Here is a 13,062-nt window from a genome sequence, read left to right on the forward strand (position 1 = left end):
ATATTGGCCTGTTCTTGACCCACAGCATTGCACGACAATTCAACTTGCTTTGTCCACAACAAAAGACAGTTAAGGTGTCACACCCTGTGTTTGCCTGATTGGAGAATATAGCCACACTAGCTATTGACTCTTACCCAATTTGTAGTACCCTATCAAGTTCTAACCTTTAGAATTTTTGATGGCCAGCTACTTCTCACACCTCTTACAAACCCCAATGTTCTCATAATTAAATGATTTACTTAAGAACCTGGCCAGTGTTTCACCATGTTAGGCTTTTAATCTGGCAGCACTAGCGTTCACTCAGTCCAACCAACGTGATTAGCAGCCAGTTTCTGGTAGGATGTTCTGTTACAGAGAGGAGTGCCTGCATGGTACTAAGGAAAATTGGTAGCAATTCTCCCTTTCAGATCTCATTTCTTACATTCTAAAGCAGCGTTGAAGTGAATCTACAGCTTCTCTTGGCACATGAGTATCAAATGGTACACATCAAGTAGCTGATTCTTATTCAAATTATGCTCAGTTTGCTACTACAAAGTCTGGTATGTTACCACAGCAAATTACAGGATGTCAGTGACCTTTCTGTTCTCAGTTTGGATAGATACACTTACACTGAGTAAACCAGAAGGAACTTATGTTAAAATCTACAAGCAGGAGTATAATCTAGTAGAGAATGTCAAAAGAGGTTTTCTCTTTCTTTACTGATACAATTTAATTAAATAGAAAAGTTTGACTGGTAGCCAAAAAGTATTAATCTTGTGGAATGCAGAAGAATGTTGACTGCTACTCCTAGGCAAATGTTCCTCAAGCTTTCAGAAGATCAACAAGTGTGTTATTTCAGTGTTAGAAGGAAAGTGACAACTACAGGCGCTGCATATTTGATCTGATTTATTCCCATTCATCATCACAAAATGATGAAATATGCATCTGACAGCCCATAGGTATAGTGCATTTGGAATGTAGCAAAAAATGCTAGCAGTTCTTGGACAAATATTTTCTCCTCCAGAAACTCTTCCAAGTGTCCTGCAACACACAAATATCCACAAAATTTCAGTGAATGACTCTTAGAAAACTTATACACCAAAAGAAAAAAAAAAGTTGTACCAACATGTGCTGGAATGAGAATTTAAAAGATTGCATTTTAATTGTATATTTTACTAAAAAAAAAAAAAAAGTATTAAAATGTATTTTCATTTGCTCTGTGTATGCCTTTGACATATGCAGCAGACAGTGAAACCCAACTCATAGTGCTCAGTTCTAAATAGTAGGAACACAGAGTTTACTGCTGTTGGTTTACGAAACATAAAGGCACCTAGTTTCTCTTTCTTATTGCATATGTTTCATTTATTTGTGACTAACATACATTGTGAGTTGAGCTTCCCACAGTGCTATTGTTCTTCAGTTTTTCCACTTGGGTTAAAATGTTTCTTTATATCATGCAGACAGTCTTTTGGTCTGATCTCCAGTTTGACACATTTCTGTTTTGAAGTGGGGGGAAAAGTTAAGAAAATAAATTATTCTTGTTTCTTCTTGTTTGCAGTTCCCTTGTCAGTACCTGAAATGGTACAAATGACTGTGCAAAGCTACAGGAGGTAGGTGTCAGGCACCGTGGATGTCTGTTATAAATGACTTTTTCTTCCTTTTCTTTTTGACAAAATGAGGAATTTTCTTTCTTTGTCTTTTTTTTTTTTTCCCTCTTCTCTCAAACTGATAGCAAGAGTGTTAATTCAAACATCTACACATCCCTCTAGTCCTGTTGAGAACGTGAGCTGTTGGATAACCTGTAATGATTTTAAAAAATCATCAGTTCAATGTTTCCACTCTATGTTGACATCTACTACTCATCTTGATAGATATATGTAGGCAAAGTTAAGCTTGGGCATAGCAAAACTGTCTTCTTAGCTACTGAGAAAGACTGTCATACTGCAGGATACTCCTTTTACAGCAGCAGGCTCTGAAAGCAGTGATTCTCTGCAGATTAGCAGATACAAAGACAAGGAGAAGTGAAGCACGGAATTGTTCTCAGGTGCTACTCCCGCTGCTGCAACTCATTGTGCCTTGTCTCTCCAAAACTTTGTTAAGAGCAATTATATCTTTTGAAGTAGGTGGCTAGAGAAACCGTGCTCCCTAAAGGTTCCCCAAAGATTCACCATCTGTCAAAATTGAGCCATTCTGCCACCTTTATAATTAGCATTTTCTGGTACCTCACACCTACGTTCTCACACCTACTGTAACACACTGTTCTTGAGAACAAGCGTCTTGCCACGCTCTCATGCCGGCTCTTCTTCTAAGGCACTGCTATTATGTATCATTATAAACCAAGACAAAATGCAAATGTTTATTCTAGGAAAAAAATTATAATGACATCCCAGAGGAGTACATGAGTAAACACATTTCATTGTTGCTCTTTCCCAACCAGGTCCCTGCAAGAGTTTTCAGAAAGTCCATTTATGTCAAGATGCAAGAATCTTAGCTCTTCCCATTCACTCAGTGATGTACCCCAGAGGTTAGTTACTTCCATGTATTTTCAGTGGGGAATACAAAGTATTAGCACATCTAGGGATCAACAAAAGTGAGTACAAATTTGAATATGCAGTCAAGGTCTTTAGTTTGTAAGTGTCATGTCCTCGTTTATTTTAACAAGATCAAAATAACTTTCTCAATAAGAACAGGTGTCTGATCTATGATGCCTTTGTATCAATAAAACCCCAAAACCTACCTGAAAGTACACTGAACTCTGAAACCACAGGAAGGTGAAAGGATGTGAGGTCTGACAGTAGCTGCTGCATGCCTTATATGCACTGTCTAGAGAGAAGGGAGCCTGCAGAGCTGTGAACCTAATCCTTTCATTGCTGTTCTTTTTGCTAAGCTATCTAGATCCAATGCCACCAAATTCCTCTGGGTGAAGAAATGTGTGTGAAATTCTCAGCAAAGTGACCAAAAATGAGCCCTTTCCCTTAAGCAGCAGTCTCCACAAGAGGGGAGGAAAGGGCAAGAGAATCATTTAACAAAAACGATAGCATGTGATAGCTGCTGCAAGAGAAAAGCGGTACCAAGACGGTAGTGTAAATAATCCTGCTGTTTTCACCCCAGCATCACTGAATGGCTGACATTCTGGGAAAAGGATCCGGTGGAGATTCTGCTTGATTTGGGGTTTGGTACAGAAGAACCTGATGTCTGCACTAGAATCCCTCCTCGTTTCCTGAGTGGTGCTTCTGTAGCAAAAGGGATTAATATCCGAGTCTTTTTGGAAGCTCAGAAGCAGCGGATGGACGTTGAGAGGCCAAACCTATATGGTAAGGAGTGACATTTTGGCAAAAGAGAAGTTTTAGCCATAAGTAGCACAGGGACTGAGAGGATAGGGAAGAAGAGGCATATGAAAGAAAAAGGGGGGTGTGTTCAGGAGATCTAAGGGAATCCTTTGTGACAAAGGTACTTCCTAATGTGACTAAAATACTGTACTGCTCTCCTCAGCTGTGGACTCTGATTCCTGTGCTGAACCTATCAGCTTGTAGCATTTTAAAATATAACTGCCCATCCCCTAGTAAGACCTATGCCCTTACTAGAGATTGTTGTTGGTATCACAGAGGCTGCAGGATTACCTCAGCCACACCACCAGCAACACATTAATATGTACCCACCATGTAAGCCAATATCAAGGATTTTGAACCCAGCCACTCCAGAAGTGGGCTCTCAATCTCTTTTCTTATTGTCTGGTAGAAACACTCTTCTCACGGGGAAGTGTTAAGAGCAGATAACAAGATCTTAACTTTCCCTGACTAGGTCTGCCAGAGCTTGTATATCAGACCCACAAGCCTCTAACCAGAGCTTAACAGTTTCATGGTTCAAAGATGCCCTAAGATACAGCCGAAGATTGTATTTGAAGTGCAAAACAATTGCATAATTTAAAGCATATAGTCTTGATTTTTATTCATGTAGATGGTTTCAGTCCTTCTTTTTTGTGGTTTGCAGTTGTGAAATGACTATGAAGTCTTCACCCTAAAGATATATCTGCATTAAAATAGCATTGTTAATTTGCTGGTATACCACCCATCTGAAAAGTCCATTTTTGACATCATTTCCCCTCATTTTTGCTGCACAGGATAACCAGATGGCTCTTGAAATCTTTTGTTTACTTAAGATGCTCAGTGAAGCAGGATCTCACACATAGCCCATGAGTTCCTCTTTAGAGTTACACCATGGAAGCAGTATGGATTGAATGAGAATTGAAACAGAAATGTCAGAGCATTACAGAAAATGTGTTTTTTCTCTCTTTTTTCATAGCAAACCCCATGCACACATTTCAATATTTACAGAAAACTGACACATCAAACAGGTTTCTCAGCTCTCACTTTCTTTTTCTCTCTGTAACTCCACTGAGAGATGGATCAGAGATAATCAGTATGAGTAGATGGTGGATGGAGACCTCAGGGAGGAAGGTAGAAAACTAGAAGGGAATGAGAGCAGAGAAAGAGCCTCTGAGACAAGGAGTTTTTGCACAGGAAAGGTAGGCAGGGATAAGTCAAGGTGTGAATTTAATGACTCCTCCTTCAGTCATCCTCGATGGGAGGGAGCACCCTTAGTACATGTTAATGACTTGTCTTCACAGCAACTCCCCCATACAGATAAGGTTTGAATTTCTGTTTCAGTGTGGTGTCCATCAAAATGTATTATCTTGCTTTTGACAGTTTGGGAGGGGGTTTTCACACCATCTGCTTAGGTCTCCTGAGTATGTTCCTGGTTTGGGAACATTTAATCAAGAGAGGTGGGATTCATCCTTCAGAGATACTTACCTCTTCTCTTTTCACTGACTGCATGTTTCCATATATGTGGTGATTAAACTCAGCCTAGTTCACTACACCAAATTTTGGGCATTTAGCTGGAGCACTCTCTTAAGGACCTTAATCACTGTGGAGTCTCTGTATCCCCATAGCAAGTGGAGAGAAGCAGGCAACTCCTGCAGGTGATCATTCAGCTACCACTTAAAACACCTCTCAGACAAAGCCACTCTGTTTCAGTGACCATTTCTTGTTGCCCTATTACTAGACACACTTCCTGTAGGTAACTATGTCAGCCTATGGAATACTGAATTTAAGGAAAGGGAAAAAACTGTGACCTTCCCCTCCTAAATTACAAAACAATTGATCATGAACTCATGAGAGGCCTTGCAAAAGATGCAGATTCTATTGAAGGTTCATTGATCTTGTTCACAGTATGGCCATTTGCCATTTCAGATGAAGTTTCTTGCAGAAATGAATCCACCTTTATGTCCTTTAGTATCTCACCTGTGCTACAGTTTTAGACTGTTTTGCTGCAGGTACTAAAGGGATCTTATCACCTCCTGCCTATTTGAGGCATGATCCTTGGGGAGCACACCTAGAAACTGAAGTGACTGCTTGCCTGGAGAGAAAGAGTCCATGAAGAAAAGCTGTCCCTGACATAATTTCTTCATGACCTGTGTATTCAATTCATTTCACATGAGTGAGGGGATTTTTTATGTTATTCATTTGTTATTTCTTTAGTTGTTGGTTTATTAGGTGTCCCAAGATTTTTGAATTAATTCATAACAACTAAGCAGTGTGTAAAACCTATTTGAAATTGCAGCAAGTTTGGTTCTGGTTCAAATCAGAAGGACTGGACTGCTCTGCTGCTGTCAGTCAAAGGAGATTAGCGCTTGGCATTTTTATGGTTTGATGTAGTAGGAGCCAGATGAAATTCTGAGGATAAAATGTACTTTACATGGAGAGCACATGGTAGCAAAATGGATGTACAAGATTAAAAATTATTTCTGACATCTCTGATATGCCAAACATATACAAATGTAAAGCATATAACACTGTGATGTGTGTACTGATAGACCAGACAGCTCCTTTAAACATCATCAGGTGAAACCTTTAACTGGGTCTTTAAAAGTGGCAGCAATGGCAATGTTTTCCTTCATTATTAAAAATCAGGCAATGTCTGGAGCAAAGGAAAAAAAAAAAAAAAGAGTGTTCTTGAGATCCAGTAGCTATCAGGAATTGTATGTCACAGTACTGGTCCCTGATGCAAAGCACAACCTCGGATCCATGTTAAATATCCTCTTGTTGTGTAATTGTCAGTGAAGCAGCATTACCAACAGCCCGCATTGCAGACTGCGTGCAGGGAATTTGGCTGCTCTCTAAGACAAATGGCAGCCAAGAAAGTTAGCATTTTGCCATCTACTGTCCTCAATGAATCTCTCAAGGTAAGAGGAGTCCTGTTGACATGCTCATTGCCTCAGGATAGGTACAGACACAATGTGCAAGCAAACATGTTGTGTTTCTTTGCATAAATAACTTCATAGTGTTGTAGTGCTGGAAATCTTCAGAATCCCTTAGAGAAAACATTATTTGCTTCTCTTTAGTTGTTATGCCATGGAAAAAAATGATCCAGAAATTACAGGAGGTTACTACAATGGAAAAACATCTGAGAGCATTTATATGATATCAGTTATGAGTTTCTGGGAGATCAGTGTTCTGTTTTGTGCTGCTATGAAATAGAGAACATAGCTTCTGTGGTCATTTTCTATCAGTTAATGGCTATATGCATTTTATATTTACCCTGGACAGCTGCCATCTGTAAAAATTTGAGATCAGATTTTTAATAACTTCATTCACATGAAATTTAAGTGCTCAAAAATTGCATCCAAGTCTGGCCCAGCCAACCTGTGAATTTCAGGCTGGATTCTGTAACCTTTCTTACACAGAGCAGTATTCAGCTGCACTTGACAAATTCAGCACTGCGTAAGTGTTTGCCTAATATAAAGAACTATGCAGTGATGTGTGGATCTAGCCTGATATGGAAAAACTTAGGCACTTCTGAATTAGTTGCTTAGTGTGTTTCTTGGCAATGACAAGAATCCTTGTACCTGATTATTTCAAGTTATATTTTTTTTAATAACCATGTTGCCTTCCATTCTTGCCGAACGTAAGAGCGTTTTCAACAGCTGGAAGTACTTGACCACGTAACCAGTGCCCTTTCATCTTTGCTGACTGATGTCAACAGCCAACAGACCAAAGCACAGGGCACTGACAGGGATGAGAGCAGTCTCCAGGATGCTGCAAAGAGCAGGCTTGCAGTCACACGAGCAAAGCAGAGAAGAATCGGTCAGCTCCTGAAGAGGGCTTCTAAGCAGACAGTGCTGCTGAAACAGGACTCACTGGCACCTGGGGAAGTAAACTTGTCCAGAGGGAAAGAGCAACCATATCCTTGTGTAGGTATTGTTGAGAGGGGAGCAGTCCAGGCAGGTTTTTCTGCTCGTGTTACATTGGACTGCCTCACTCAGGAGCAAACCCTCAGAGAGAAAGGTTCCTCAGCAAGTCCCACATCCCAGCATGCGCTGACTCCACTGGGGAAAGCCTGGAATTCATCACTCCTAGCTGCAAACCAGCCTCTTCTTTCTCCTGTGTGTGAGGTGCCTGCCAAAGACAGACCAAGAAAGGAGTCACCTTTGCTTGTGGCCCACACACTCAAAAAAGTGGTTGATCTAAACTGCAAGCTGCCAAACTCATTTGAAATGGAAGAGGTGAGGTGAATTTTTGTGTTGTGCTATCAATGTATCTGTCTCCACCCATCCTTATGGTAGAAGTTTAGATTCTCTTTTTCAGAATGGAAGCTAGAGTAAATTATTTCAACAAACTCCATGCAGCAGCATTGTGGGGAAAACCAGTAAGATTTACACTACTCATTGGAGTTTTGATTATTTTAAATTGCCTTTCTGTTAGGATACTGTCAAAGAAATTGGCGCTGAAGTTACTGAGGTAGAGTTCATTCAATCTGTATGATAGTGTAAGATGCCGATGGGTTTTATGTGATGTTAGACTGTGGATATTTTTTATAGAAGGAAGTTGCAGGAACACTAATGCATATGGTAAAGGATATTTTTTTCATATGCAGTCATTAACCAGGATTGGGGCTTTTTTTTCCCTGTCTTCTCCCTTCCCAAGATAATTTTCTGGTGTGTTCTTTCAGAAAGTTGCATCATAAAATTAGACTTGGTTTTATAGCAGCGTTGGAAATATTTTATAGTTCTGTAAGCTGAGCATCCCCAAACCAGAATAACTCAGAATGGCAGGTTGTTCTCATATCCATTCTGTGAAGCCCATGATACTCAGTGCTCTGTATGTTTTAGCAGCAGTGGATTGTCAGTGGGAGGTTCAACATGAAGTAGCAGAGACGCTGATACTTGCCAGTCCCTTTCTTGTGAGCAGCAGTCTTGCTGGCCATACTACTACAGGAAAGGGACTATGGTAGAGTGCTCTCCAATTATACAGACTCTACTGGGATGATGATGGGTATACAATTCCCTTTCCAGCCATCCTTCAAGAATGAGGAAAACAAAGGAGTCCAAAAATTAGGCTCTATTGTAGGAATCAAAGAAAGGAAAAATGAGATGGTTGGCAGTTCCCTGAAAAATATGGGGAACAGAAAGGAGCAGAAAGTAGTAAGTGGCTGGAAAAAATGGGAAGCTTATCAAGTCTTCAATTTTTTAAAGCACTGGTAAAGGCCAGATGACATTCATTTCAAGGAGAAGATATTTGTTGTTTCAAGTCCTTCCAAATGTGTATTTTTCTGTGAAAGGTTTTGTGCAGTGCTTGTGTGGGCAGAGGTGATTCAGAAATAATAGAAATTAGAATTATAGAATCATTACAGTCAGAAAAGACCTCTAAGATCAAGTCCAATTGTTAACCCAGCACCACTGTGCCCACTCAATGTAGGAAAGAGGGTGTCTTTTGGAGATCTTCAGCACAGCAAATTTACAGTCCTCAAGCAACCCGTGCCATTGCACAGCACTTAGCATGCTGGACTTGCAGCTTTTTGACTAGCGGCTCACACAAAAGTGAGGACCCTGACCAAGTGGTAAATTCAGATGATCTAAAACTTGCTGGTTTGGTGTCTATGATAATTTGGTGAAAGCTGTGTGTTTGGATTAGATGGGCTATTCTCTGCCATATCATCAAGTCTGTAAGAACCAGATAGCAGCTGAAACCATTAGGCCACCTAAATTGCTGATCGGGCAGTGGACAGGACGAGATGTATAGGGAACAGAATAGCAGGCACATATGGAGCAATCCTTCTCTTGTATCCTTCTAGGTTTTGACAATGAGGGGCTTAGAGATGCCTTAAGCTACAGACTGCATGGAGGACACACCCAACATGCATATCCATGTGTTACTTGTATCTGATATATCCCCTTTTCTATTAAGCTGTGTTCTGCAGGAGCTGCTTATGCAGCACCATGGCATGATGCACAATGATCCACTTGACACTATGAAAAAGTCAAATGAGTCTTTATTCCTAGAGGAAAAAAATCTGACCTTAGACACAGACTTTGGCAAGAATTTGCCTCCATATGGTTACGTTTCCTGGGGCTTCTTCTAAGTCGTAACTTTTTTTTTCCTAGGGACATTTCTCTGAGGCTGTCCAAATGAGACTCTCAGTGTATTTACATGTTAGGAACTTTCATGTATTAATTACTTTGAGCAAGACTTGGAAAGGTTCTGAGACTTTATGACAAGAACAAATGTTTTAAAGGGGAGACAACCAAAAAGGAACTGTCTTAAAGATATTATGTTGTACATTCATAGTCATTACCATCAATAAGAATTTTTCGTCCTCTTTTCAGATTCAGACTTTTGAGGATGAAACTCGAACTGGAAATGCTACTGACATCACTTCAGGTGAGTGCTAAGAAAAAGATAATTTGGCCACTCTTGTGTTCCTGTGTAGCTGCTTCTAAAGTTATCCTAAAAATACGTCTTCCCTCTCTGCTCCAGTCACCTCTGGCATTCGTAAGCTTTACTTTAGATATGGCAATATAGATGATATGACTTGCTAAATCACAGGATGAGTCAAACACACTCATCTTGTCAGGTAGACATGAGTGTACATGAAAAGGGTACCTCACATACACAGCTCTGAGTGTGCAGGGGTCCTGTCTGATGCTTTAGGCAGACCTCACTACTCTTCCAAATGACTCCAAAGCTTTGCTTCTGCTCAGCAAATTATTAGCCAGGTTCGGATGACCTCTTATCCACCAGCTCTCAAATCCTTAGTAGATAAGTCAATCAGGAGGCTGGAGATAGTAGCTCTGCAGCCACTCCGTGCCAGGCTCAACCAGGACAGTGCAACCAAGACGTTCTGGTGGCAGCATGGCCTCCATGCCATCACCTGAGTCTCATATATCACATAGACTATCACCATATAAGCAGACGTAGCATTGAATCATGTTAGAAAGTAAGTTATTTGAGGAGTCTATAAAAGGATTAAAAGCAAAGCTGTTAGACCAGATGTTTTGCTGCCATTTGGGGCAATCTGAATTTGGATCTGGAGAAATGTTTGCTGTCAGGGATGGCTGTACTGGGAAAATGGCTGGTCAGCCTCCAGAGCAGGAAGCGCTTGGCCTTGCTCTCTAGGGACCCTTGCTAATCAGTGCTTAAAGCAGGACTGGCAGTTGGTTTATTTTAAAAATGGGACAGAACTTTAATGTGAAAGCACTAATAAGTAACAAGAATCAGGCAGCAATTACAGAATCATAGAATGATAGGAGTTGGAAGGGACCTCTGGACCTCTAGTCCAACTGTACTGCCAGAGCAGGTTCACCTAGAGCAGTTTGCAACTGACAAAAGGGAAAGTTTGGAAAGCCCACATCTTTTGAGGAGAATATAGCAATCTGGGGGAGCCAACACAAACAATTAAGCAAATCAAGTTCATATACAGGTATAAAAAAGAAATTCAAATATCTACTAGTATTGGTCATGCAGAGATGCCATTATCTAGAGTGACAGCTGGATCATGAGCCTGTTGAAGGTTCTGGCTAAAGTCCTGCTGAATTCATTGAGGCCAATGTTTCCATCAAAGTGTGTGAGATTTTCTTGGTAAATGTCAGAGCTGAGTAAGATGGTGGAGTAAAATATTAATTCCTCAGTTCTGGAAGGTTTATTTTTGTTTTCAAATGATCTGCAAGCATACATTTTCTTTTTTGCTAGGTTTTTTTTAAACTGTGTAATACCTTATGGCATTCAACTGCTCTTGCCATGTCTAGCAGGCTTGTATGTGTCCAATCTGCCAATGTGTATCTCCAGCAACTGTGGGGGCTTCATGTCAGGTCCTTGTTGCTATTCAGAGTGTATGATTTGTCAACTGAGTTACATGAAGCTCCTTTGAATTATTTTTTCTGATGAATGTCTTGATCTCCATCAACAGAGGACCCACCCCCATACCAATAGTCTTGTTCTAGTCCCCAGGACTAGAGCAGTGAAAAACACCATTTGGACAAACATTCAGTGAGAAATTAAAAAAAAAAAAAAAGAAGATAACATGGACATAACTCAGAGGGAAAAAAAAAAAACCACAACATAATGACAGACCCACAAATGTGGTTGTTTCCCTTTCTTTGTCCATCTCTAAAAAAATTGACTATGCTATTTAATTATAAAGGGTGTTAGTTAAAGGATTTAGCAGATTCTAAAGGATATAAGTTACAAGGTGAGCAGAAATAAGTAACTATGTGCCCTGAACACCCTTTTAAAACATAGGAATAAGTACATATTTAGTAGTAGTTTCATGACAGAAAATGTAGAAAGTAATTATTTGCTTTTAACTCTGGCAAGACCATCATCCACTTAAGTGATCAATAAAAATCATGCAAATAAACTGTACTCATATAAGATTTATGCCTTTGGTTCCCTTTGCAGAACTATAATACTACTTCAGAGCTTTTTGTTTAAAATTGACATGTCTCCCTCTATCTTTCTCTATTCTTTTAGCACCATTGATTCTTGGCCTAAACTTAAAATGGAGATTTCTAGCTTTTTTTTCTCTAGGTTTTTTTTTCACATTCTTTCTCTTTTTCCCTGAACTACCCCTCCATAGCCATTGGAGTATTATTGTGACTTCAACTTGCCAAGCATCATGGAAACAGTCTGAAAATCGCTATTTCTGAACACAATATTGTTAGCAGTGAATAATGCCTATCACTTAAGAAGGTTCCTACCAAATTCAGCAGAATGTGGCTCAGACCCATCAGCAGGGGTCCTCAAAATAGAAGCAAGTGGGAAACAGAGGGAAGCCAGGAGCCTACACAATGAAACCTCAGCTCCCAGGAGAGCATGCCTGAATTCAAATTTGGCTTCCAAGTTCCCTGAGGCATAGGCTGCCTATCTTTCGAGGTTCATGCAGCGCCTGATACCACAAGCGTCCTCTCTCATTTGGTAGTGGGCTCTGTTGGAAGGGGTATGAGTGATGATGAAGATGTGAGAGCCTGACGTGACCCTGCTGAAATGGGAGCTCACCTGAGTGGGAAAGTGCAAGGTACTCACTATGAGAAGAAATAGAGATAGATAGGAGCATACTGCTTTGCCTAGATGGAGCATATTAGAGACGGGTGACTTATGGAAGTACTTGTCCCTGTAGTATTGTCCCTTGGCTCTGTAGCCTGGCCTCAATTTTAGTCCAATTGCTTAATTTTCTACACTCCCCATGAAAGCCAATTCCCTGGCTGCTGTGTGTCTTCTTTATATTTCTCCATAATGTAGATTCTGGCTGTTTAACTGCAGTAGGCTTTATGATAAGGCTTTTTTTCCCTCTCTCTTGGCAGAATGCTGAGACTTAATTTTAAAAGACTCTCAAACCCCCCAAACATCCCTGAATGACTTACAGGGAAAGCAGAGTGTTTTCTAACTCTGTTTTAAAAAATATTACAATCTTTTTTATTAGGCAATTTTATCATTGTTATAAATAAGTAATTGTACTGGGGAGAAGGGATAATCCTTATTTAATTAAATTCATCTATACTCCCAGGTTGGCAGCAAGCAGACATATGTGAGACTAATACCCACAGCCTGCCTGTATGCATGTGCAATTAAAAATTCACTCTACAGTAGCACTGGCAGTTTAGTGTTGCTTTTGGCATTTACAAATTCTTTTATTTTGTGACTTTTTTTTTACCATACACATATGCTGGAGCAGATGTTGCTTATTTGTTGTTTATTCAAATCTGTAGGCTCTGGCAGCTAACTCCATTGTTCTGTAATGAAGCTTTAT

The 13,062-nt window shown here is 40.1% G+C and overlaps 1 protein-coding gene across 1 annotated transcript in view; it reads left to right on the forward strand.

Annotated features, from left to right (window-relative positions):
• The first annotated feature begins 1,557 nt into the window (after window positions 1-1,557).
• The window catches only part of ITPRID1 (ITPR interacting domain containing 1), a 31,088-nt gene continuing 19,583 nt past the window's right edge, over window positions 1,558-13,062 (forward strand). Inside the window, exons 1-5 of the mRNA XM_054385140.1 lie at window positions 1,558-1,589; window positions 2,417-2,503; window positions 3,091-3,293; window positions 6,951-7,543; window positions 9,644-9,698. Coding sequence (XP_054241115.1) covers window positions 1,558-1,589; window positions 2,417-2,503; window positions 3,091-3,293; window positions 6,951-7,543; window positions 9,644-9,698 — 970 coding nt within the window. The remainder of the gene's footprint in view (window positions 1,590-2,416; window positions 2,504-3,090; window positions 3,294-6,950; window positions 7,544-9,643; window positions 9,699-13,062) is intronic.

The sequence above is a fragment of the Indicator indicator genome, chromosome 11, assembly GCF_027791375.1.
Source record: "Indicator indicator isolate 239-I01 chromosome 11, UM_Iind_1.1, whole genome shotgun sequence".
Classification (NCBI taxonomy): Eukaryota; Metazoa; Chordata; class Aves; order Piciformes; family Indicatoridae; genus Indicator; species Indicator indicator.